The sequence below is a fragment of the Pristis pectinata genome, chromosome 2, assembly GCF_009764475.1.
Source record: "Pristis pectinata isolate sPriPec2 chromosome 2, sPriPec2.1.pri, whole genome shotgun sequence".
Lineage (NCBI taxonomy): Eukaryota > Metazoa > Chordata > Chondrichthyes > Rhinopristiformes > Pristidae > Pristis > Pristis pectinata.
Genome location: NC_067406.1, coordinates 138625192 through 138649233, shown reverse-complemented (window position 1 = coordinate 138649233; position 24042 = coordinate 138625192). Strand labels below are relative to the sequence as shown.

At 41.9% G+C, this 24042-nt stretch overlaps 1 protein-coding gene across 4 annotated transcripts in view; it reads right to left on the bottom strand.

The window, feature by feature from the left end:
- Positions 1–24042, bottom strand: part of grid2 (glutamate receptor, ionotropic, delta 2) — a 930013-nt gene that overhangs the window by 186449 nt on the left and 719522 nt on the right. For all 4 annotated transcript variants that reach the window (XM_052010062.1, XM_052010063.1, XM_052010064.1 and 1 more), the window contains 2 exons: positions 17196–17357; positions 15299–15418 (listed from right to left, as the gene is read on the bottom strand). In XM_052010062.1, the coding sequence (XP_051866022.1) occupies positions 15299–15418; positions 17196–17357 (282 nt within the window). The remainder of the gene's footprint in view (positions 1–15298; positions 15419–17195; positions 17358–24042) is intronic.

The window sequence follows — 24042 nt, the reverse complement described above, 5'->3', positions numbered from 1 at the left end:
ATAGATTCCAAAAAATTGTCCACAACTGAAGTTAGATTAACACATCTGTTATCAACCCATTGCTTTGAGATGAATATGACTTCAAATGGCTATTTTCAGTCCATTTCTGCTGAAACACTACAGTCCAGTAAAATTGGCCTTTCCCCAACTTAGAAACTTTCTGCTACTTTATCTTTGACCTATTCCACAACTGTGCTAAATCTAACTGAATTATGATCACAACCTCAACAATTCTCTTCCACATATATTCCTTCCATTTGACCAGCTTCATACCCCAAGACAAATCCAGAATTACAACACTTCCCAATCTTCCCCAACGTGGTCTTTTTATATCTGGGCTGGAAAATGGTTCTCCTGTATGCAGTCTAGGAATGTCTCTTATACTGAGCATTTCCTCATTAATATTAGGGCAATTGAAATCCCACGTTATTATTGTCCTGAATCTTCTGCACGAGGAATTTGCTTACAACTTTGCACTCTGATCTCCTTTGAACTACTTGGAAGTCTCCTACATTCCTAGCAATGTGATTGCCTTCTCTTTCTTCAATTAAACCCATATATTCTGATTAAATGATCTTTCTAATATCCAGATGAAAGATTTCAACTCCAAATATCGACTGTCCATTTCCCTCCACATATGCTGCCTGACCCACTGAGTTCCTCTGACAATTTGTTTATTGCTCTTTATTCCTTTCTCACAGCTGAACAGCTTCTTCAAACAATATTGCAATCTCACAGCTACTGTCAGGCAGGAGGTACAGAAGCCTCAACATTCCACCACCAGGTCCAAGAACAGCTACTTCTCTTCAACCATTCAGTTCTTGAACCAACCTGCACAACCTTAAGTTTAGCGACACTATGACCACTTTGACCACTTTGCACTACAATGCACTTTGTTTAGTTTTGTTCCAATTGTGCTCTTTCTTGTATAATTTATGTTTTTCTTGTTAATGTTGTATCTCTGATGCTACGTGCTTGTGATGCTGCTGCAAGCAAGTTTTTCATTTCACCTGTTCATACATATAGTTGTGCAATGACAATAAACTTGACTTTGACTTCATTGCCACTCAGCCTCCTTTTTTGTTCCCTCCTTCTTTATCTCATCTGAAACTCTGGAACCAGGAATGTTGTCTCCAGTCCAGAAGGGCCGAATGGCCTGTTTTCTGTGCTGTAGTGCTCTATGGTTCTATGGTCCTGCCCCTCTTTCAGCCACATTTCCATAACAGCAATGATACTCATCTTCCATGTGTCAACAGTGACCTCAACGAATCTTCCTTATTTACTATAGACCATACACTACCTCAGGGCCATGAAGTGAGAGCTGGCAGGTTTGATTAACCTGGGTTCCTTCTTTTTTTTTGCTATGGCATGATGTGTCAAATGCCCTCCTTCCACGCCTTGTTCACTGACTTTGTACTTACTTCCATTAGATGAACTGAGATAAGAGGGTAAGAACTGTATCAGGGACCGTTTGGACCAATGATTATTTTCCAAACTGTGGATCATATATGTAATATGTATCAAGAGTTGTAAATCTAGTGCCTCAAAAGCTACAAGGCAAGAAACATGGACCTCTTACTGACAGATATTTGTTACAGAAAGAGGAAAAAGAAACAACATGAACAGAGAAAAACAAATTCTTGAAATGAATGGTATATTGTAATTTATGCTGATTCCTGGAGAAACCCGGAGATCACCTCAAGTATTCTAATTATATGCCATAGTATGTATTGGATCACTGAAGCATAGGCAAAGCATTTGTGAGAAAATTAGACCATCAGAACTCATTTTGATTTATATTCTCCACTTCTGACATTTTCATTAGTAAGTACAGCAGAAACTACATCTAATTCATCTTCCCACTGAGTTAAAAAGATGGCTTTCCATACTGGTAGATGTAGCCTTGGCACATGAAAACATCTCTTTGTTGGTTGTTAGTTGTTGATAAATTACTTTTGAAGTAGGTCCATAGACAGACTATTTTAACTCTTGGCCAGTTAGTAAAAATCTTACCTCTCTTAAATGATTCATTCAGTTAGAGAAACAAACTATGAAGACAGGAATTTTCTCAGAGCAGATTCCTACACATATCCAAACTCACACCAAGTCCTATTTCTTCACTGCTGCTATGCTTGCTGCTCTATCTAGCGACCTGCTCCAACATACCTTCATTTTAAAACCTGCAAACTTGTTTTCCAATCTCTCCCTTTCTCTTTAATCTCCCCCCACCACTACTAATCTTTGAGATCTCTGTGCTCCTCTAAAATCTGATGCATCCCAGATTTTAAGTTTGCCATCTTTTTCGGGCACATTTTAAATTTCCAGTCAGAACCTGCTCTGCATCTCTTTCTCCTTAAAAGCTACCTCTGTCTTTCTGTGGTATGTTGTAAAAAAATTATTGATAACTTTCTTGTTCTGCAACTGAGGACATTTTACTGTGTTAAAGATTTCAGTTTAATGCAAATTATTGCAGCATTTCCTTGCAGCTTTGCAAACAGTATGAAAAATCCAGTTTACAACAGCCTTTTGTAAGAACTGGAGGTTTCCTTTCTTGTTTGTTTTCCTCAGAATTGTTTGGAGCTTAGGTGAGTGCAGTGCAGAAGTAATCACTTTATTAAAGGAAGGATAAGCTTATGCTGGAGACAGGCCATGGAATGCTCACCAGGATGATTCCTGCAGTGTAAGGAATGTCTCTTGAGGAATAACTGAGCAGGGTAGGCATACACTTGTTGGAGATTAAAGCGTGTAAAGTGATCTTATTGACACATAGAACATAGAACATAGAAAAACTACAGCACAATTCAGGCCCTTCAGCCCACAAAGCTGTGCTGAACATGTCCCTACCCTAGAAATTACTAGGCTTACCCATAGCACTCTATTTCACTCAGCTCCATGTACCTATCTAACAGTCTCTTGAAGGACCCTATCGTATCCGCCTCCACCACCATTGCCGGCAGCCCATTCCACGCACTCACCACTCTCTGAGTAAAAGACTTACCCCTGACATCTCCTCTGTACCTACTCCCCAGCACCTTAAACCTGTGTCCTCTTGTGGCCACCATTTCAGCCCTGGGGAAAAGCCTCTGACTATCTACCCTATCAATACCTCTCATCATCTTATACACCTCAATCAGGTCCCCCCTCATCCTCCGTCTCTCCAAGGAGAAAAGGCCAAGTTCCCTCAACCTGCTTTCATAAGGCATGCTCCGCATCCCAGGCAGCATCCTTGTAAATCTCCTCTGCACCCTTTCTATGGCTTCCACATCTTTCCTGTAGTGAGGTGACCAGAACTGAGCACAATACTCCAAGTGGGGTCTGACCAGGGACCTATATAGCTGCAACAATACCTCACGGCTCCTAAATTCAATTCCCCGATTGATGAAGGACAATACACCATATGACTTCTTAACCACAGAGTCAACCTGCACAGCCGCTTTGAGCGTCCTATGGATTCGGACCCCAAGATCCCTCTGATCCTCCACACTGCCAAGAGTCCTACCATTAAGACTATTTTCCGCCAACATATTTGACCTACCAAAATGAACCACTTCACACTTATCTGGGTTGAACTGCATCTGCCATTTCTCAGCCCAACTCTGCATCCTATCTCTGTCCCTCTGTAACATCTGACAGCCCTCCAAACTATCCACAACACCCCCAACCTTCGTGTCATCCACAAACTTACTAACCCACCCCTCCACTTCCTCATCCAGGTCGTTTATAAAAATCACAAAGAGCAAGGGTCCCAGTACAGATCCCTGAGGTACACCACTGGTCACCGACCTCCACTCAGAATACGACCCTTCAATAACCACTCTTTGCCTTCTGTGGGCCAGCCAGTTCTGGATCCACACTGCAATGTCTCCTTGGATCCCATGTCTCCTCACCTTCTCCATAAGCCTCGCATGGGGTACCTTATCAAACGCCTTGCTGAAATCCATATACACTACATCTACTACTCTCCCTTCATCGATGTGCTTAGACATACAAGATCCTGCGGAGGTTCGACAGTGCAGGTGTTAAGAGGATGTTTATACTCATCGGGGAATCCAGAACCAGGAGAAGTAGATTTAGAATAAATGGTTGTCCATTTAAGACAGAAGCGAGGAAGAGATTCTTCTCTCAGACAGTCATGGATCTTTGCAGTTCTCTACTCCGAAGAGCTGTGAGTACTGAGCCATTGAATTTATCCAAGACTGAGATAAATTTTTGGAGTGCAAGTGAATAAATGGCTATGATGATAAGATAAGATTTCTTTATTAGTCACATGTAGATCGAAACACACAGTGAAATGCATCTTTTGCGTAGAATGTTCTGGGGGCAGCCCGCAAGTGTCGCCACGCTTCCAGCACCAACATAGCATGCCCACAACTTCCAAAATCCTAACCTCTGGAATCTCCCCCTTGAACCTTTCCATTTTCTTCCGGTGCCAAAATAGCATGCCCACGACTTCCTAACCCGTACGTCTTTGGAATGTGGGAGGAAACTGGAGCACCCAGAGGAAACCCACACAGTCACGGGGAGAACGTACAAACTCCTTACAGACAGTGGCCGGAATTGAACCCGGGTCACTGGCGCTGATATCTGTAATGGTGTTACACTAACCGCTACACTAGCATGCTCTCAGAGCAGAGCAGATCAAAGAGGAGTCGGATGGAGATCTACAGTTGACTTGTGAAATTTTTCATGGAACGCAATGAGGGGGAGATGGTGTAGTATGAACCAGAAAGACCTGCATATGAAAGTAATTGGGGAGACATAATTTTACAGGACTATGTAATTTAAAAATTGGAGCAGAGACTAAATTGGACAGCAGTTTCAAAGAGGTAGCACCGGAATTGTGGGCTGAATGATCCCTATTGCTGCTCTCTAACCAGACATAATAGGAAGTATGAAGTCAGCAGGTCTTTGAAACTCCACTTTCTGCTGATGAAGAGCTTTGTACTCGACAGAACACAATGCATTATTTATGTTTGTGTCCTTGAAATAAGTTTCAACTTCTATTTTTCTTGCCCTGAGTTTAATATTGGGTTTGATTTTTAATAGACAGACTTTTAAAAATTAATTCAATGTATTTCTCTGGCCACGTCTTTCAACTGAGTATACTGCTACAACTCTGTTAAGCTTATTTTACAGATTATTTGGTCCCTGATACAGAATGATGGAACAACTGCACAATGCACTACATCAATTTAACTCCCACTGCCCAAAGTCCTGTAGAAGTCCACAGAGGTCAGGTGTAAGCCAAAGCTGAGCGGGTAATACTCTCATTTCTGAGTCAGAAAGTTCTGGGTTAAAGATCCAGACACACAGACTTGAGCCTGGAGTCTCAACTGATACTGCAGAGCAGTGCTGAGGGAGTGCAGCATTGTTGGAGGTGCCAGGACATATTGATATTTGATATTTATTTATTAGTCACATGTACATCAAAGCACACAGTGAAATGTATCTTTTTGCGTTACTGAGAATGTGCTGGGGGCAGTCCGCAAGTGTTGCCATGCTTCCAGCGCCAACATAGCATGCCCACAACCCCTAACTTGTACGTCTTTGGAATGTGGTAGGAAGCTGGAGCACCCGGAGGAAACCCACGCAGACACACGGGGAGAACGTACAAACTCCTTACAGACCGCGGCGGGAATTAAACCTGGGTCGCTGGTGCTGTAATAGCATTACGCTAACCGCTACACTACCGTGCCGCCAGATAGAGCTATGTTCTTGGTTGTATGCATTAAATATGTGGTAAGTCAATGGAAGTAAGTATAACACTCTGGTATGACCATATAGTGAATTTAGTACATGTAACTGAGGTCAAATACCTAACATTCTGTCTCTTGGATGAAATATTAATGATTCTTTTGTTGGGTAAAGTGGTTAGGAAAGATCCCATGTTAATATTTTTATACAGAATATCATTCTCCTTGTCTGTCCACCAATATCTATCCCTCAATTAAATCATGAAAGCAGGTTATCTGGATCCTTTCAGATTGCTGCTTATGAATACTGCTGTATGCAAGTTGGCTGATATGTTTCCTACAATGAAATGATTAAAACTGAAAGTTGTTCTTTGGTTGCAAAATGATTTGGAATTCCTGAAGTCATGAAAATCCAGTCTTCATATTTTCTACTTTGTAAAGGAAAGGTAATAATCTAGCAGGGTGGATAAAGGGGATCCAGTAAGTGTAATATATTTGGATTTCCCATAGAAATTTGATGTTGGCATATGTAACAATAACTGCTGATAAGGACTCATGGAGTTGGATTTTTTGGAATTATCAGGTCATTTTCAAATGAGCAAGGTTTAGCTAGTGGGGTGCCACAGTGATTCGAGCTGTATCCTCAACTATTTGCAGTCGCTATAATGATTTAATTGAAGGAAGTAAGTGTCATGTGTCTAAGGGTGCTGGTGATACAAAGATAAGTGGGAATGTAAGTTGTGAGGCGGATATGAAGGACTACAGACAAGTTAAGTGACCTAGCAAAGATAGCAAGTGGAGTATTATGTGAAAATTTGAGGTCAGAAAAAGATAAGCAATATTATTCAAACAGTATGAGACTATTATATATTTCTTATAAGTGGAATATGCGTTTCCTCTCATATGCAATACAGGGTTTGTCGGTACAGCAAGTAATTAAGAACCCTCGATGTCTGTTCCAACCATGATGCCAATTTAAACTGCACATCTGCCTTCATGTGGTCTATATCCCTCAATTCCCTGTCTGTTCATGTGCCTGTCTAAATGTCTCTTAAACATCGCTATTGTATCTGCTTCTACCACCCTCAATAGAATTGTGGACTTTATTACAAGGGACATGGAATACCAGATTGACAAAGTCTTCCGACAAAGCCACCACCTGGATTACTGTGTACAGTTTCCTTATTTAAGTTGGGATATATTTACCTTAAGAGTCAATTAGAAAAGATAAACTGGGTTGATACCGGGGATGGGAACTGTCCTGCAATGAAAAATTGTACAGAATGGACCAATCACCCCCTGATGCTGAGAGGAATGTGAGACTATCTAATTGGAACACTTAGGGGACTTTGTCAGGGTGGATGTTGTGGGGTCGTATCACTGGGAAGGAGGCACTGTCTCAGGAGAACATAAGCCTGAGATGAGGAGGAATTTCTTCTGTCAGAGGGTTGTGTGCAGTTGGAATTCTCCACCCTAGACAACTGAAGGTGGTGGATTCGTCCATCATATTTGAGGCTGAGATGGACAGATTTTTGGTCTACATAGGTACCTAGTGCTGTTGGCCAGGGGTGGAGGGGGAGTTGGCCAGGGAGCTAGAGCTGAGGCCAAATATCAAATCAAGCATGATCCTATCGAAGAGGCTCAAGGGGCAGAACGAGCTTCTCCTATTCCCTTTTCTTATATTCTTGAGGCCTGTGGTGGTTTGTTCTTAAGTATTTCTTCTTATGGATAGGAAAAGTTTAGAGGGATATGGGCCAAACACAGACCAATGGGACGAGCTTGGATGGGCATCTTGTTCAGCATGGATGAGTTGGGCTGAAGGGCCTGTTTCCTTGTTGTATTACTCTCTGATTCTATTGATCCGAAAATATGGATGTAATGTGAAACAAAATTTAAAAAAATAATTCCTGTATCCCATATTGATTAGCTTCCCAGTTTAGCTGTTATGATGCTCTGATTCTCAGAGTAATTTCATGGACCACATTCAATGGGAACGCAGCACTCTGGAGCCAGGCAAAGACTTATTAAATCAATTAGTCTTATAAATGAGAGGAAGCTGGCAATTCCACCAGGGCTCACATCATCTCGCGGCAAGTTTAAAAATGGAATTTTTTATCGATTTCACTCAGGTCTATCTATCCCAGACTGAAGTTAAAGGAGCTCTTTTTAGCGTTGCCTGCAACCACTGTCTAATCTATTCCCAGACCCTCATGTCTTGTGAGTTAGTTTATTAGTCCAAGCACTGCAGATCTTGAAGAGATAAGGGTGCCTTGGATCTTGTCTGGGTACATCATTGGGGTGACCATGGCAACCAGTACTGCCTCTGGGTTCTTACCAGGCTTATTCAAAAAAAAACACTTCCTTCAGTGAACAGAAGTCTAATGCTTGGAAGTTGCTTTCACCTCAACAATAAGTTATGCTTATATTAGAGTCATCGAGCCATGGCGCCATACAGCATGGAAACAGGCCCATCAGCCCAACTTGTCCATTGCCAATCATGACAACCCATCTAAGCTAGGCCCACTTGTCCACATTTGGCCCATATCCCTCTAAACCTTTCCGATCCATGAACCTGTCCATGGTTTCTGCATAAACCGTAGTAAAACAACCCACAATAGATTTGAACTCAGTTTGTGAGTAGCCTTGAGTTTCCATCTGCCTGTCACTTTAGTTCACCAGCCCACTCCCACACTGATCCTTCAGTCTGTGGTCTCCTGCACTGTTATAATGCGATCCAACACAAGCATGAGGAACAATGCCTCGTTGTCCATCTGGGCACATTGCAGCCTCCAGAACTCAGTATCGAATTCTCTGACGAGATAACTCACTTTTTCTTTCTGTTTGTATCAGAACTGACCATTTCTGCTAGTCGTCATTTTGCCTCAGTCTTTCTATGTTGCTTTCCTTTCCTTGTACGGTCTGGCTTGCTGGGAACATCCTATATCCTTACTTTGGGCAACACATTATACAGACAAAGAAGCTTAATCTGATTTTAATTGCCCAATAAGCACCTCAGGGAGTAGTACCCTTGCTTCTGAAGCAGAACGTTCTAGGTTCAAGTTCCACCAGCAAAGGTTGAGCACAAAATTCCAGGCTGCAGTTCCAGTGTCGTGCTGAGGAAGTGCAGCACTGCTGGGAGTGATGTCCTTCAGACGAGGTGCTGAAGCAGGAATTCCTTTGCTTTCTCAGGTGGAAATTAAAGATCCTGCAATACTCACTCAAAGAAGAACATGAGAGCAAAAAGAGAGTCTGCTGGAAATATTGATCAAGTCAGGCAACATATGTAAGATAAGATAAGGTATCTTGATTAGTCACATGTACATTGAAACACACAGTGAAATGCATCTTTTGCGTAGAATGTTCTGGGGGCAGCCTGCAAGTGTCGCCACGCTTCAGGAGCCAACATAGCATGCCCACAACTTCCTAACCCGTACATCTTTGGAATGCGGGAGGAAACCCACGCAGACACGGGGAGAATGTACAAACTCCTTACAGACAGTGGCCGGAATTGAACACGGGTCGCTGGCGCTGTAAAGCATTACGCTAACGGCTACACTACCGTGCCTGAACCGTGCCGTACCATGAAGAGAGAACCAGAGTTAATATCTCAGGTGGACAACCTTTTGAAGAATGGACTTTGACTCTTATTCTCTCCACAGATGCTGTCTGACCTGTTGAGTATTTCAAACATTTTTGACTTTTATTTGAGATTTCCAACCTTTGCAGGTCTGCTTTGCTTTTAAAGAACATGATTGTTCTTTCTCAAGCTAATTAATTCCTATAAAATTTAAAAATGTTGGAATAGCACAGTCAGGCAGCATCTGTGGAAAGAGAATCAGCCAATGTTTCAAGTCTGCGACGCTTTATCAGAACCCTTTGATCTAAAAGGGTAACTATTAATAGACACTGCCTATTCTGCTCTTTGCTTTCAGCATTTTCTGTTCATTTTTTCAGATTTCCAGCATCCGCAGGTTCTTTTTGTGATTTATTTTCCTTATTGTTTGACTTTGCTCTGCACAGATTGGGGGCTTTGTTCACAAGAACAGTGACCATACTCCTAAAGCATTGTATTGGTTGTAAAATGCTGGGGAAGCCCTCAGTTCTTGAAAACTTAGATAGATTTGTGATTTCATTACTTCCACCAAGGTGAGGACAATACATCAAAGAGAATAGAACCAGTTTCCAACATCGTGTTGAAGTATCCTTAGAATCAGCTGGAGGCTACGTTAATGGAAATTGACTGTCAAGACTGGATAAGCCCAACACCCAAACTCCTACTGCAGTCATGTCCACCCAGCGCTCTTCCCATATCTAAGTCAATGGGCAGAAAAGCTGGGCCAGTTGTAATAAGGAATCCAGATGAAGGGTCTCAACCTGAGATATCATGAGTCCAGATGAATGGTTTTGACCCAAAATGTTGACTGTCCTTTTCTCTCTACAGATGCTGCCTGCCTCACTCAGTTTTCCAGCATCTGCAGTCTCTTGTTTCCAGTTGTGATATGGGTTGGGGTGGGGGTCAATCTGCAGGACATCCCCCCCACAACCAAGGTGAAAATGGCCCACCGCTCCACCAACATCAAATGATGCAACCAACCAATGCAAGTGGAACCCATGACCTTCTCTGAGAGGAGATCACTACAAGCCTTGCATCAAATCCATTTCACTGGCAGACCTCTTCAAGGAGAGAATGTTGCACTCTTTGTACAATGTGTGACTCCAAACATTCAATTGTAACATTTAAAAGTATAAAGCGCAGCGTTCATTGGTATATGCATTAATGCACTTCTCTAAGTGAGATTCACTTCACTTGAGATTGTTATAGGAACAACACTGCAAAGAATAAGTACACATGGGTTGGTTCCAGCCCAATATTTTAGTCTACATAAAAGATTGAATGAATTCGAGCTGATTATCATCAAAAGTGATACAAGATCCCAAGATAGTGCAGCCTGTAATGGCCAAACATTGCTTCTGGTGTTCAATGATTTCAGTTGTGCTTTAATGAATCCCATTTCTTGCCTTGATCTTTCAGCCGGTGCTGCACTGTGGCTCCCTACTGAGATACATCACTGCGGCTCCTTCTTATCAAGCTCATAAGCTTTGCTAACACAATAACAGTAGCGTCACTGTGTTTACCCATTATGGCTTCAATGGCTTGGGGCAGCAATGAACATTAATGCTCTCCAGAAGTGATTACATTCATCTCCACCTCACGTTGACTGGACACAGTGCTTAAAGCAGACTTTGGACTGATTGTTGTCTTGTAAAATTGACACACTTATAATTTTTGAATGTGGTATTATTGCAAACCCAGTCACAGAAATCTATCTACCTCACTAATCTGGGAAGAGGATGAGTTGAACCAAAGGTTGCTGGATGCACAAAATGGTTAGAATTCAGGGGATTAAGGCTGGACTTACAAGTGCCCAGAAATTCCCAGTCGATCTATGTTGCTCAACTGATGCTTCACATGAACCTTTGCAGTTACTGGGGCAGGGGTTAAATTACCGGACCAGCAATCCTGAGGCCTAAGCTAACAATCCATAGACTTGAATTCAAATCCCACCATGGAATTTAAATAAAACAATCTGGTCATTAATAACAGTGACCACAAAACTCTGAGATGGAGTTCACCCTTGGCCTTCAGGGGATGAAACCTGAATTCTTTATTCCAATGACTATAAAACAGCCAGGCAAGCCGTTCAATCCTACTGCAACTGCTACAGGGAAGCAGAAAGAATAAGAATTGATAGATGACTTGCCACTGAATTCAGAACATCCTCCTCATAAACATCTAAGGGATCTGGGTCAAAACTGAGACAGCTGTCCCATAGACCAGTCAAGCAAGAACGTGATATAGTTGTTCTCACATACTTTGCAGAAGATGTGCTAGATTTCTCTATTATAATCACCTGGGTATATACTGACCCACCCACAGGGCAAACCCACCAGAGGGACTTAGCACAAGGGGATACATAGAACATAGAACAGTACAGCACAGGAATGGGCCCTTTGACCCACGATGTCTGTGCCAAGCATGATGCCAAATGAAACTAATCTCTTCTGCCTGCACATGATTCATATTCTCTCTGTTCATGTGCCTGTCTAAAAGCCTCTTGAACTTTATCATTTCTGCAGGTACATGTTTGGTGGGGTAGACATGGTAATCCTCAACTGTGACTCCAGACTCCTGGCATCAGGTCAAACATGAGCTAGGAAACCATATCTTGATTACCACCTCCTGTCTCTACTCAGCTGTTGAATCAGTGCACCAGCTGAGTAACACTCGGGAGAAGCACATTAAATGCCAAGTGCACAGAATGTACTCTTGAAAGGGGAGTTCAGTATCTATCACCAAGGGTGTATTGGTAGCACCAGCTCTGACTGAGCTAGCCAAGTTCTGAAGAACATAATTCCCGGACTGGGTCTTCAGCAAGTAGTTGGAGAACCAAGCAACATGAAGGATAAAGCTACAACTTCATTTTCATCTGTCAAGATAGCTTTGGCAGAAGTGACCACCACACTAGATGGAACATGTTCATCTGTCTTTCGATGCTGGGTTCAAGTAAGATTCACCCTCGCACATCTGTGCCTGGATTTTCTATGCGGAAATTCTCTGATGGAAAGTTGGTAGGACTTAGAGTCATAGAGCAATACAGCATAGATACAGGCCCTACGGCCCAACCAGTCCATGCCGACCACGGTGCCCACCCAGTTAGTCCCATTTCCTGCATTCGGCCCATATCCCTCCAAGTCCCACCCATCCATGTACCTGTCTGGGTGCCTCTTTAAGTGATATTATTGTACCTGCCTCACCCACTTCCTCCGACAGCTCGTTCCATACACTCACCACCCTCTGCGTGAAAAGGTTGCCCCTCAGGTCCCTTTTAAATCTTTCCCCTCTCACCCTAAAGCTATGCCCCCCCCCCCTAGTTTTGGACTCCCCTACCCGGGGGAAAAGACTGTTACTATCCATCTTATCTATGACTCTCAGAATTTTAAACGCTTCTCTTAGGTAGTCCCTCACTCTCCTACATTCCAAGGAATAAAAACCTAGCCTGGCCAACCTCTCCCTATAACTCAGGCCCTCTAGTCCTGGCAACATCCTCATAAATTTTTTCTTCAGTCTTTTCCAGTTTAACAACGTCTTTCCTATAATAGGGTAACTAAAACTGTACATTTTCAGAGAAATGGCTCAAAATGAGTTTCCGCCCCATCATAAGGTGGGAGATCAGGACGAATATTTTAAATTCACAAACTTCACCAACATAATCATAGAGTTATACAGCATGGAAACAGACCCTTTGGGCCAACATCAACCAAGAATTACACTACCTACATTGTGAATTCATCGCCACAATCTACATTCATCTCATTTTCTTGTTAGCACCACATTCTCAATAACTCTCCCAGATTCTAGCACTCACCTACACACAAGAGACAATTTACAGTGGCCAATTAACCTACAAACCCACATGTCTTTGGGATGTGGGAAGGAACCAGAGCACCCAGAAGAAACCCATGTGATCACAAGGAAAATGTGCAAACCGCACACAGACAGCACTTGAGGTTAGGATTGAACCCAGGTCCTTGGCACGGTGAGGCAAAAGTTCTCCAGGCTACACCACTGTGCTGCCTTCTGTATGCTGAACTGGAAGGTTTGAATTCATGTAGCTGTATTGGGTATTAAGTTCAACAAGAGTGCCTGAATAATTTCCATTCAAAAAAGACTGTGATATTACTAACACCGCAATACTGTTGAAAATAATGTAAGTGGTAAAAGTCGCATAATATGATAACATGTAGAATGCTTCCAAACTATTTTTAGCATGTTATATTTATATAGCTTCTCTCATGACTGAAGGGTGTGCCGATGTACTTTATCTTCAGCTAGTCAAGTACCTAGAAGTATAATCACTCCGGCAATATTGAAAATGAGGCAGCCTATTTTCACCCAGCAATGACCAGATGGTCCACGCTAAAGATGTTCCTCTTTGCTCTGACAGTAGGTCAAGCTGATGGGGTCAGAAGTCTATACATTAGTTATAGCAAGCTTTCGGGAAATTCTCTGAGGAAGACTCAAAGTCACTAATTAGTATTTCCACCTCCACTGATTGTAGTTGGCTTGAAGTTGACACAGGGAAGCAACATGTTGCTCGGTATTTAATGGAAACAGTAACTCTGCTATTGCAACTTCTGTGTTTGTGTCACAGTAAGCGCTAACTTAGCCGTATAAAACATAGGAAGGCTTGTCAACAAACCTGCGAACTTGATATGGGAATACAATGTACCACAATGCCCTGGATAAAGTGGATGTGGAGAGGATGTTTCCAATAGTGGGAGAGTCTAGGATCAGAGGGCACAGCCTCAGAATAGAAGGTCGTCTCTCTAGAACTGAGATGAGGAGGAATTTCTTCAGCCAGAGGGTGGTGAATCTGTGGAATACATTGCCACAGACGGCTGTGGAGGACAAGTCATTGGGTATATTTAAAGCGGAGGTTGATAGGTTCTTGATTAGTAAGGGCATCAATGGTTACGGGGAGAAGGCAGGAGGATGGGGTTGAGAGGGAAAAATAAATCAGCAGTGATCGAATGGTGGACCAGACTCGATGGGCAGAATGGCCTAATTTGCTCCTATGTCTTATGGTCTTAATGACCTACATTGGTTCTACAATGCCTTGAGTAAACCTTTTCAAATTACTCCCTTATTTTCAAGTTCATCTAAACTACCTAGACAACCCTTCAAAACTCTTCAAATTTTATCTACTATAAGATCTGCAATAAATTCCACCCCTAAAACTCACCATTTCTCTACCTCCCTCTTCCTTATCAGGTCATCACTATCATTTTGAACTTCTGAGTTAATTTTTTTTAAACTACTTAGTGTCAGACTTTGTGGAAGTTTGGCTGCAAGACTTATGCGAAATAAAAGTCTGTTGTATCTGCCTCCACCACTACTCCTGGCAGTGCATTTTAGTCATCCACCACTCTCTGTGTAAAAAAAAACTTGCCCGCACATCTCCTTTGAGCTTTCTCTCTCTCACCTTAATGTCCATGCTGAATAAGATGCCCATCTAAGCTAGTCCCATTTGCCTGCAATTGGCCCATATCCCTCTAAACCTTTCCTTCCCATGTACCTGTCCAAATGTCTTTTAAATGTTGTTATTGTAACTGCCTCAACCACTTCCATCCCTAGGAGGTTGTGGATAGCCAACCACATTGGTGAGTCTGGGCCAACATATTATCCAGACAAGCGAAGTGTGGTAAATTTGCTTCCCTGAAGGACATGAGTGCAAAAATTCATTTGTGCAAAAAGTTTCAATATCATTATTACTGATAGTGGATTTTTAAAAATATTCTAGGTTTATTTAATTTCTTGAATATAACCTTCCTCCTCCTGTGGGGGCATTTGAACACATCTCCAGATCAATAGTCTTGGTCTCTAGAAACTGATGCAGAAACTTGGCTGCAAGGTTACTGTATCCATTAATGGAGGCAAATTTCAGAAGTGGAATTCTATTGGCACACATTAACACCGGGTGATTGGTGTACACAACAAAAGGTGAATTTCTGCTAAGTAGGTTTGATAGAAGTAATTCACTTACCTTACGGATCCCTCTCCCCAAATCCTCTCCGTAATTTGTCCCCAGAATTTCAAATTCCACATTTGGATTTCCACCGTCATCTTTAAATTGCAGAAAGCCGGTCATTCCATTGACTCCACCCTGGGGGAAGGTGACAGATTTTTAACAAGCCATGTCTCCGAGAGTTCCAAACACCAATGACTCAACATTTGACCAAATTTACCCATCGCAGAACCCAGTGAGAAGACCAAAGGTGAAGGTTTCCCAATCGCTTTTCAGCACATTTTACTTGCAGTTTGGCCAAACTCGTGGAAGATGTTTCAGGATTTTCAATATTTATCACACCCAATGCAATCTACAATCTACCTGGTTATAGCCTTGCACCTTATTGTCCATCTGCACTGCACTTTCTCTGTAACTGTAACACTTTATTCTGCATTCTGTTATTGTTTTCCCTCGTACTACCTCAATGCACAGTTGCAATGAAACAATCTGTATGAATGACATGCAAAACAAAATTTTTCACTGTATCTCAGTATGTGACAATAATAAGCCAATTTACCAATTTACCAAATCACATTTGCATTTGTTTAAGTAATGTCACTCTAAAGCTAAACATCACTAGCACCCCATCCCCCCCCCACCATATATTAAATTGCTCTCCATTCTGAATTTACATCACTTGTGAGTCTTTGATCATGTTTTTAAAGTTTATTTTCAGGTGCAAGAATCCAAAAATCAACATTTAAAAACTTTCAGTAAGGTTTTTTAAAAATTACTGAGGGACTATATCAACAATTCAACAAATAAATGGATTAGTTATTTAAAAAAAATCATTCTCAGTTTAAAATTTGGATACAGATAGCTGTTGGATGGGACAAAGAAACTAATGTTATCCTAAGTTAGCTCATTGACCAGAAGTATTAACTCTCCACAGCCACTGCCTAACCTGTTGAGCTTTCTGTTTCATTTCTGATTTCCAGCGTCTGTAGCATTTTATTTTGTTTGGTGTGAGTTTAACAACACTTAGACTACAAACAGAAATGTGCTTCTCCTTCACAGGATCATATGGTACAGGATTCAGCCCATCAGGACAGTAGTGATTCTGAGAAAGAACTTTCCAGTTCCTCTTGCTTCATTTGTTTCTTCCTTCATTTGCTTTCATTGCCTTATCAGTGCACTCTAATCACAGCAGCGTGGGATACAAAAGTGTCTCTCCTTATGGAGTCATAGAGTTATACAGGCCCTTCAGTCCAACTCATCCATGCTGACCAAATTGACAAATCCTATTTGTCTGTATTTGGTCCATTTCCCTCTGAACCCTTCCTATCCATATAACTGTCCAAGTGCCTTTTAAATGTCATAATTATACCCGCCTCTACCATTTCCTCTGGCAGCTTGTTCCATCTATTCTGTGTGGAAAAAGTTGCTCCTCAGGTCCTTTTTAAATCTTTCCCCTCTCACTTTAAGCCTATGCCCTCTGGTTTTGGACTCCCCTATTTACCCGACCTGCACTCCTCATGATTTTATAAATCTCCGTAAGGTCACCCCTCAACGTTCTATGCCCCAGGGAAAAAAGCCCCAGCCTATCCAGCCTCTCTTTATAACCCAAGCTCTCCAATCCCGGTAACATCCTCGTAAATCTCTTCTGCACCTTCTCCAATTTAATGACATCTTCCTCTAGCATCAACCTTTCATATTTCTGACACTTATTTTAATCTTCGTCTTCTGTTTACCAACCCTTCCGCTGATAAAAATGTTTACTTCTTATCCACTCGACTGAGTCTTCCTTGTATATGAGTGAAGATATTACAGAGCACGAGATAAATTCGACTTATATTACTGTATATTCTTCATCAATATTTTGTAACTCTGTATCACCAAGGGATAAGCCCACAAGGGGTAATTTCTGCTGTACCTTCTTGATGGTCTCTAACATGGAGTGTCCTCCTTGCCAAGGCTTTGAGTTTTTCCTGATGCAGGTCAAACTGGCCATACTGTGCCACTTCCGGTCCTCCAGCTTCTTGTGAAAAGCATGGGCCAGGAGGACCACGGTGTCATAGATGTAGAGGTTGGTGATCTGTGTGGGTGATAGGACTCAGGGTTAATGGTTTTGTGATCCATGTCAATCCCTCATGAGACATTCGAACTGTTAAAAATAATCGTGATCATGGGTGATTATTTTACTTTGGCAGTAGGAGTGTCCTGAGATCATGTGAGAATTGTTTAAAAAAAAGTTACAATGGAGACTGCAGATGCTGGAATCTGGAGCAAAAAACAAACTGCTGGAGGAATTCAGTGGGTCGAGCAGAATCTGTGGAGGGAAATGGACAGTTGAGACCCTTCATCTGGACTGAAGGAGCAGAGGGGAGATAGCCAGTATAGAGAGGTGATAAGATGAGATAAGATATCCTTATTAGTCAAATGTACATCGAAATACACAGTGACATACACCTTTTGCGTCGTGTGTTCTGGGGGCAGCCCACAAATGTCGCCATGTTTCCGGCGCTAACGTAGCATGCCCACAACTTCTGAACCCGTACGCCTTTTGCAATGTGGGCGGAAACCGGAGAACCCGTAGGAAACTCACGCAGACGCGGGGAGAACGTAAGGGATGGAGCAAGGGCTGGCAAGTGATAGCTGAATCCAGATGAGGAGGAGTGATTGGCAGGTGGACTCGGTGGGGGGTGGGATGGGGTGGCGGGAAGGGTGTATCCAGGGAAGATGCAAAAAACTCAACACAAACAACTTTCACCAATCGCAAATAAATGCCACACCATCACATTCACCTGAAGTCAACCTGAAGCTCTTTCAGTGTTTTCCTACTTCAGGCTAAGTAGTTAGAGTGGATCTATCTAGAAGAGACTGGATTCCATCCCTTAAAACTGCCGCAAGTTCAGAAGTCAATGATAATCTACAGCAACATCTCTGCAATTGAATTGTAAGAAAGTTCACCCCATTTTACCCTGATCATTGGAATAGCAAGACAGTTGAGGAAATAGCTTTTCTCATTTGGATATGGTTATCGGATGATTAGTTCGTCTTGATCAAAATAAAGTTGTTCTTCATTACTGATGACGGGATACAGATGGTGAGTTAGTTAATCATTTCATTCAACCTATTTAAAAATTAATTACCCAAAAGATTGCATCTTGAGTCAGGAACCAATAGGTTGCCATCTATTTTTTAATTGAAGTGTCCGTGTTAAATTAAATCCAGACTGTAATATTTTGGGAAGCAGTATATGCTTAACTGGAGGCATTATATGGTGGGTGTCACATGCCTGGGAGGAACAGGTGATGTTGAACCTGTGGTTCCACTGTGTTTTCACTACTTTATGTCCTGCTCCATTGCAGGTAACTGGACCAAGTGCAGGTAGGTGGGTTAGTGTAGATGGGTACCTGATGGTCGACATGGACGTTGTGGGCCAAAGGGTCTGTTTCTGTGGAGTATAACTTCACAGCTCCATGAATGATGGGCAGTGATTAGACAACAATGCTATCATCATTGTGTCAAGTGGTAGAATGGCAACAAGGGGAACCATGAACTGAGCCTTTCTAATGTTCCTATGAGACATTATTATTTCAGATTCAGAGTGGTAAAGGAATACAGGTGAGCTTCAATAAGTTTATGATGCATAATTTTTATAACAGAAAACTGTTTAAAGTAATAAAATAGGCTCTTTTAAGCAAAATAATTCAAAGTAATTGTCTTGCAATCTCATTATTGTGGAACATGAGTACTGGACTATTATTTTTAGAAAGAATGACACATTTAAGTGTATGGTTGTGCTGTAATCGATTGGGTTGCAGCTAATGATTGTATAACAACATTAATGGAATAAAATATCACAGGGCACTTCACGGGAATATTGAAAAACCTGCTGAATCGAACAAGACTTTAAGAGGTGATCAAATTCTAGATTCTCGATGGGTATTATGTGCCACTGTAAAGGAGAAGAAAGGTAAAGAATCAAGGAGATTGAGGCCTGGATAAAAGCAAATAGTTTCATATTTTCTTACAACATAAGAAGCCATTCAGCCCATTGAGTCTATACTAGCTCTCAAGGCAATCCCATTCCCCTACATTTCCTTGTAAACTATTCTCTCTCACATGCCCATCAACTTCCCACTTAATTGTCCTACCACTTACCTATGCTCGGGGTAATATACAGTGGCTAATTCGCCTACCAACCAGCACATCATTGGATGTGGGAGGAAACCAGACCACCCGGGGAGATCTACACAGTCAGATGGAGAACATACAAACACTGCACATAGAGCACCAGAGGTCAGGAATGAACATGGGTCACTGGGGCTGTGTGTAGCAGAATCATTGTGCTGCCCATTATGGATAAAAAATATCCAGGATGAATAATAGACCAGAGATGGATGAGCACCAACTCCCAGGTTGATGTAAGACTGAAGGTAGCTACAGGAATAAGGAGGGATTTGGAGACTGGAGGAGATTACAGGTAATAGGGAGGGGTTTAGGGGATGGAATCCTACAGAGAGGGAGCAGTGCATTGGCTGTTGGAGATTACAGAGATAAAGAGAGGTACAAGGGCGGGGAAGACTATGGAGGTGGAGAAGGTTGTTGGGTCTGAGGGAAATTACTGAAGGGAGGGTTGTATGGATTGGAGGAGCTTACAGCGATAGGGAGCGGTGAATGGTCTCAGGGAGGGTGCAGGCTTTGGTAGGGGTATAAAGGTTTGGAGGAGGTTACGAAATTAGTGGACCGAGGTGTTGGAGGGACTTAAACACAGGGATAACAAAAAATCTTGGAATTAGTTAAGTGAGAGTCAATCTAGGTTTGTGAATTGGGGCGATTTAGTGAACAAAACTGTTGTACGTTGAAAAATTAGGCAGGGGTTTCTTGAGCTCAAGTCCACAGAGGATGGAAGGTGGGAATTGATTCCAAGAGCTTCAGAAGAACTGGAAGGAAAAGCATGATTGTGGCATTCAGGGGAATTACAGCATAATGGAGTATTCTTTGACATTTAACACCTTCGAAACATTGGCAGAATTTCCTTTCTACAATGAGGCTCATACAATGGTCAATCCATTGACAGTAATAAACAACCTTCATAACTCTCAGAGGTCACTCAATGTTGATGAGATTTGAGGCCATATTTATACACATTTGCATTTTAAAATTCTTCATCAACTCACTACTCTGCATACGCTCTGCAAAATTACCAGCCTACCCTGATGAGAAGGCACAGGAGGGATTGTTCAGTCAGGTACAGCAGTCTAACCTTTCTCCATGTAACATTAGCAGGTGGCTGTCTTATCAAGTGAATGCTGTCAGATTGAATTTCACAGGAGAGTCAATAACTACATCCATTCATCCTGGTTAAGATTAATTGCAAGTGCTGCTACTGACAAAGGATGTGGATGTGATGAATCTAATTAACCACCTTGCTGTTTAACATTCCCTTTTTTACAAAATGGATGTGTATGCTTAATCTGTTCAAGATGGAAATAACCAATATCACATTAGTGTCAAGTTATTTAGTACAGTTTTTAAAGATTCTAATTGATATTTGATCTGTAAACAGTATTCACGATTAAGTTTCCTGCCAATCTGTAGCAGTTGTCCGTCTTTAAAACCCTGGCACTTGCTTATTCAGAGTTCAAGGACAAAATCCAGAGCAGCAATTTAGCAGTTAATCAGCCATGTGTGGTTTAGTTTTGGACACCCTGTTATGGGAAAGATACCACCCAGTTGTAAAGAATGCCAAGGAGATTTATGAAGATGTTGCCGGGACTCAAGGGACTGAGTTATGGAGAGAGGTTGAGCAGGCTGGGATTTTTTTCAATGGAGTGTAGGAGAATGAGGGGTGATCTTATGGAGATGCATAAAATCATGAGGGGCATTGACAGGGTCAACGCATACCATCTTTTTCTCAGGATTAGGAATCAAGAACTGGAGGGCATAGGTTTAGTTTGAGGGGGAGAGGTTCAACAGGAACCCGAGGGGAAACGTTTTCACCCAGAGGGTGGTCAGTAGATGGAACGAGCTGCCAGAGGAAAAGTTGAGGCAGGTACATCAACAACATTCTAAAGGTACTTGGACAGGTACATGGATAGGAAAGGTTTCAAGGGATATGGGCCAAACACGGGCAAATGGGACCATATTAGATTGGTATCTTGGTTGGCATGGACCAGTTGGGCCAAAGGGCCTGTTTCCATTCTGTATGATGCTATGACTCTATGGTGAACACAATACTTTGTGTCATTAGTCCATGTGTAAACTTGCCCCTGAAGTATAAAAAGCTCTTTTTAGCTGGTGGTTAAATAAAGCCAAGAATTGAGGTGAAGAACATGAAGACAGGCTGTGGGTTTTTATTAATAATGCACGGTGTGCTGGATCATGCTGTCTGTGGGCAACTACCAGCTCACTGCACTTCATGGGTCAATACAGTTCTGACATCTGAGTTGTCAGCTGGGGATTATAAAGGGAAAATGCAGTACGTTTTGTTTATTACACTGAATTTTAATGTTTTTAATTCATTTCTGTTGGTTAAATTTCTTTTTAGCTCAATTTATTTTAGTCTTTGAAAACATTTATTTAATTACTTAAGTCTATTTGATCTATGTATCAGCATTTTCAAAAGATTATTCAATAGGTAGAGGGATCTTGGAGCCCAAGTCCATAGTCACTGAAAGTAACCACACAAGTCAATAGGCTGGTAAAGAAGGCATATGGCATGCTTGCCTTCATTGGTCGAGGCATTGTGTATAAGCGTAAGGAAGTCATATTGCAGCTGTATGAAACTTTGGTTAGGCCACATTTAGAGTATTGTGTGCAATTCTGGTCACCCCATTACAGGAAGGATGTGGAGGCTTTGAAAAGGGTACAGTAGAGGCTTACCAGGATGATGCCTGGATTACAGGGTTTGAGCTATAAGGAGAGGTTGAACAATGTGGGTTGTTTTCTCTGGAGCGTCAGAGGCTCAGGGGAGACCTGACAGAAATTTAGAAAATTATGAGAGACATGACTATCTCTGTCTCTATGAGATTTATCTATCTATGAGATTTAATTTAATTTGGTATCGTGTTCAGTGTAGACATCGTGAACCAAAGGGCCTGCTTCTGTGTTGTACTGTTCTATGTTCTATTCGGGTGGTTTGAGGGCAGGGCTTCAGGTTCCACCACCTGAGGCCTAGAAATGGCTTCATTGTGCAGCACAGTCATGGCAGAGAGACATGGGAGGTGACTGGACCAGTGGAAATACAAAAATTGACAACCTTGGACAGGAAAAAACATACTGCCCAGCAGTGTAGAAAGTTGCCCTTGGTTACATGTGTTGTTTGTCTAACTTAATTGTGTGGACATGCTAAGCTTGAATTCCAAAACTTAGTTTCGTGGAAGTCGATACAATTATATTTCAGAAACCAAGTTTGCAGCCTCTGCTGCCTTACAGTTAACACTTGCAACAAAGGACAAATCAAGCTTTGTCAAAAGAAAATAAACCTCATGATACAGTTGCTACCTAGTTGGACCAAGAAAAATAGCAAAACCACTTGTCAGGGCGACTGATTCCAGTTTGTTGCAATCACAAAATATCTAATAAATGTGCTAAGTAGAGCTGTTGTTGATCCCCAATCTCTTCTGCTCAGCCTATGCTCTCCTCAAGTGTCACAGGAGATTTTTGCATGTTCAGTTTCTTTCATGTGACCACTTCCATCGCTCCACTGTCAGTACTTCAACCTCAGCTGCACAAGCTCTGGGTCTTCCTCCCTTTGACCTTTTCTGCCTCTCCTTAGGAATGCTCCTTAAAACCTGCTTCCATTTCCAAGCACTTTGGTCACCGACTCTAATACCTCATGTAGCTTGATGTCAAATTTTGTTTGTGCTCAGGACCCTGGGACATTTTACGTCAAGAGCGTGTGTAGTTAGAATGTGCAGACATGGTTAAAAAGAAAGCTGGTGGTCATTTTGGAAAGGAGGGGATTTGTCTTATCAGCAGCAGTTTCATATTCTGACAAGGATTCTGGTAAAAAAATAACACAAGTTCATATACAATTGTTAATTGTTTGCATCCAGAACTTCCGACTTACAAGTACTGTCAAAAAATCCATGTAAATGTTATACGTTTGGTTTGAGTATTCATTCATTCATTCATTTTAGAAACACAACCTCAGTATGTGTCAGTGGCACGTCAACCACTGTCCTGCTTGAATGGCATTTGACTATTTAGTCATACATCAATGTTCAAGACAAGTCTTATAGTTTGCCCATGGAACAAAACAGTAAGACTAACTTTAAAAAAACCAAGGTTCAGGAAGGAATTCCCATTGATCAGAGGTTTGTTTCTGCAAATTCCAAACACACTTCCCACTATTTCGCTCCACGGAAAATAGGATTGTGGATTGTGGGATCTTTGATTTCCCGATGATCACTTCTGGGCATTTTATTTGATTTGCTCTTCCTTATGGAGGGAGAGAGAGAAAGTGAGAGAGAGAGAGTGAGAGAATGAAAGAGAGAGTGTGTGTGTGAGAGAGAGAAGGGTGGAGAGGTTTGTATGTGTGAGAGTGAGAGACAGAAGGGCCAATTAGATATAGAGAAAGAGAGAGGGAGGCAATTGTGAGAGAGAGGAAGAGAGATGGATGGCAACAAATGAGAGTGAGAGAGAGGCAGTATAGATAGAGAAACTGTGACAGTGAGAGACAGAGAGAGGGAGCGATATAGAATGAAGGAAATTCATAGACAGAGAGAGATAGTGTAATCTGCAGTGCTGATGTGATTGTCGATGTTCTT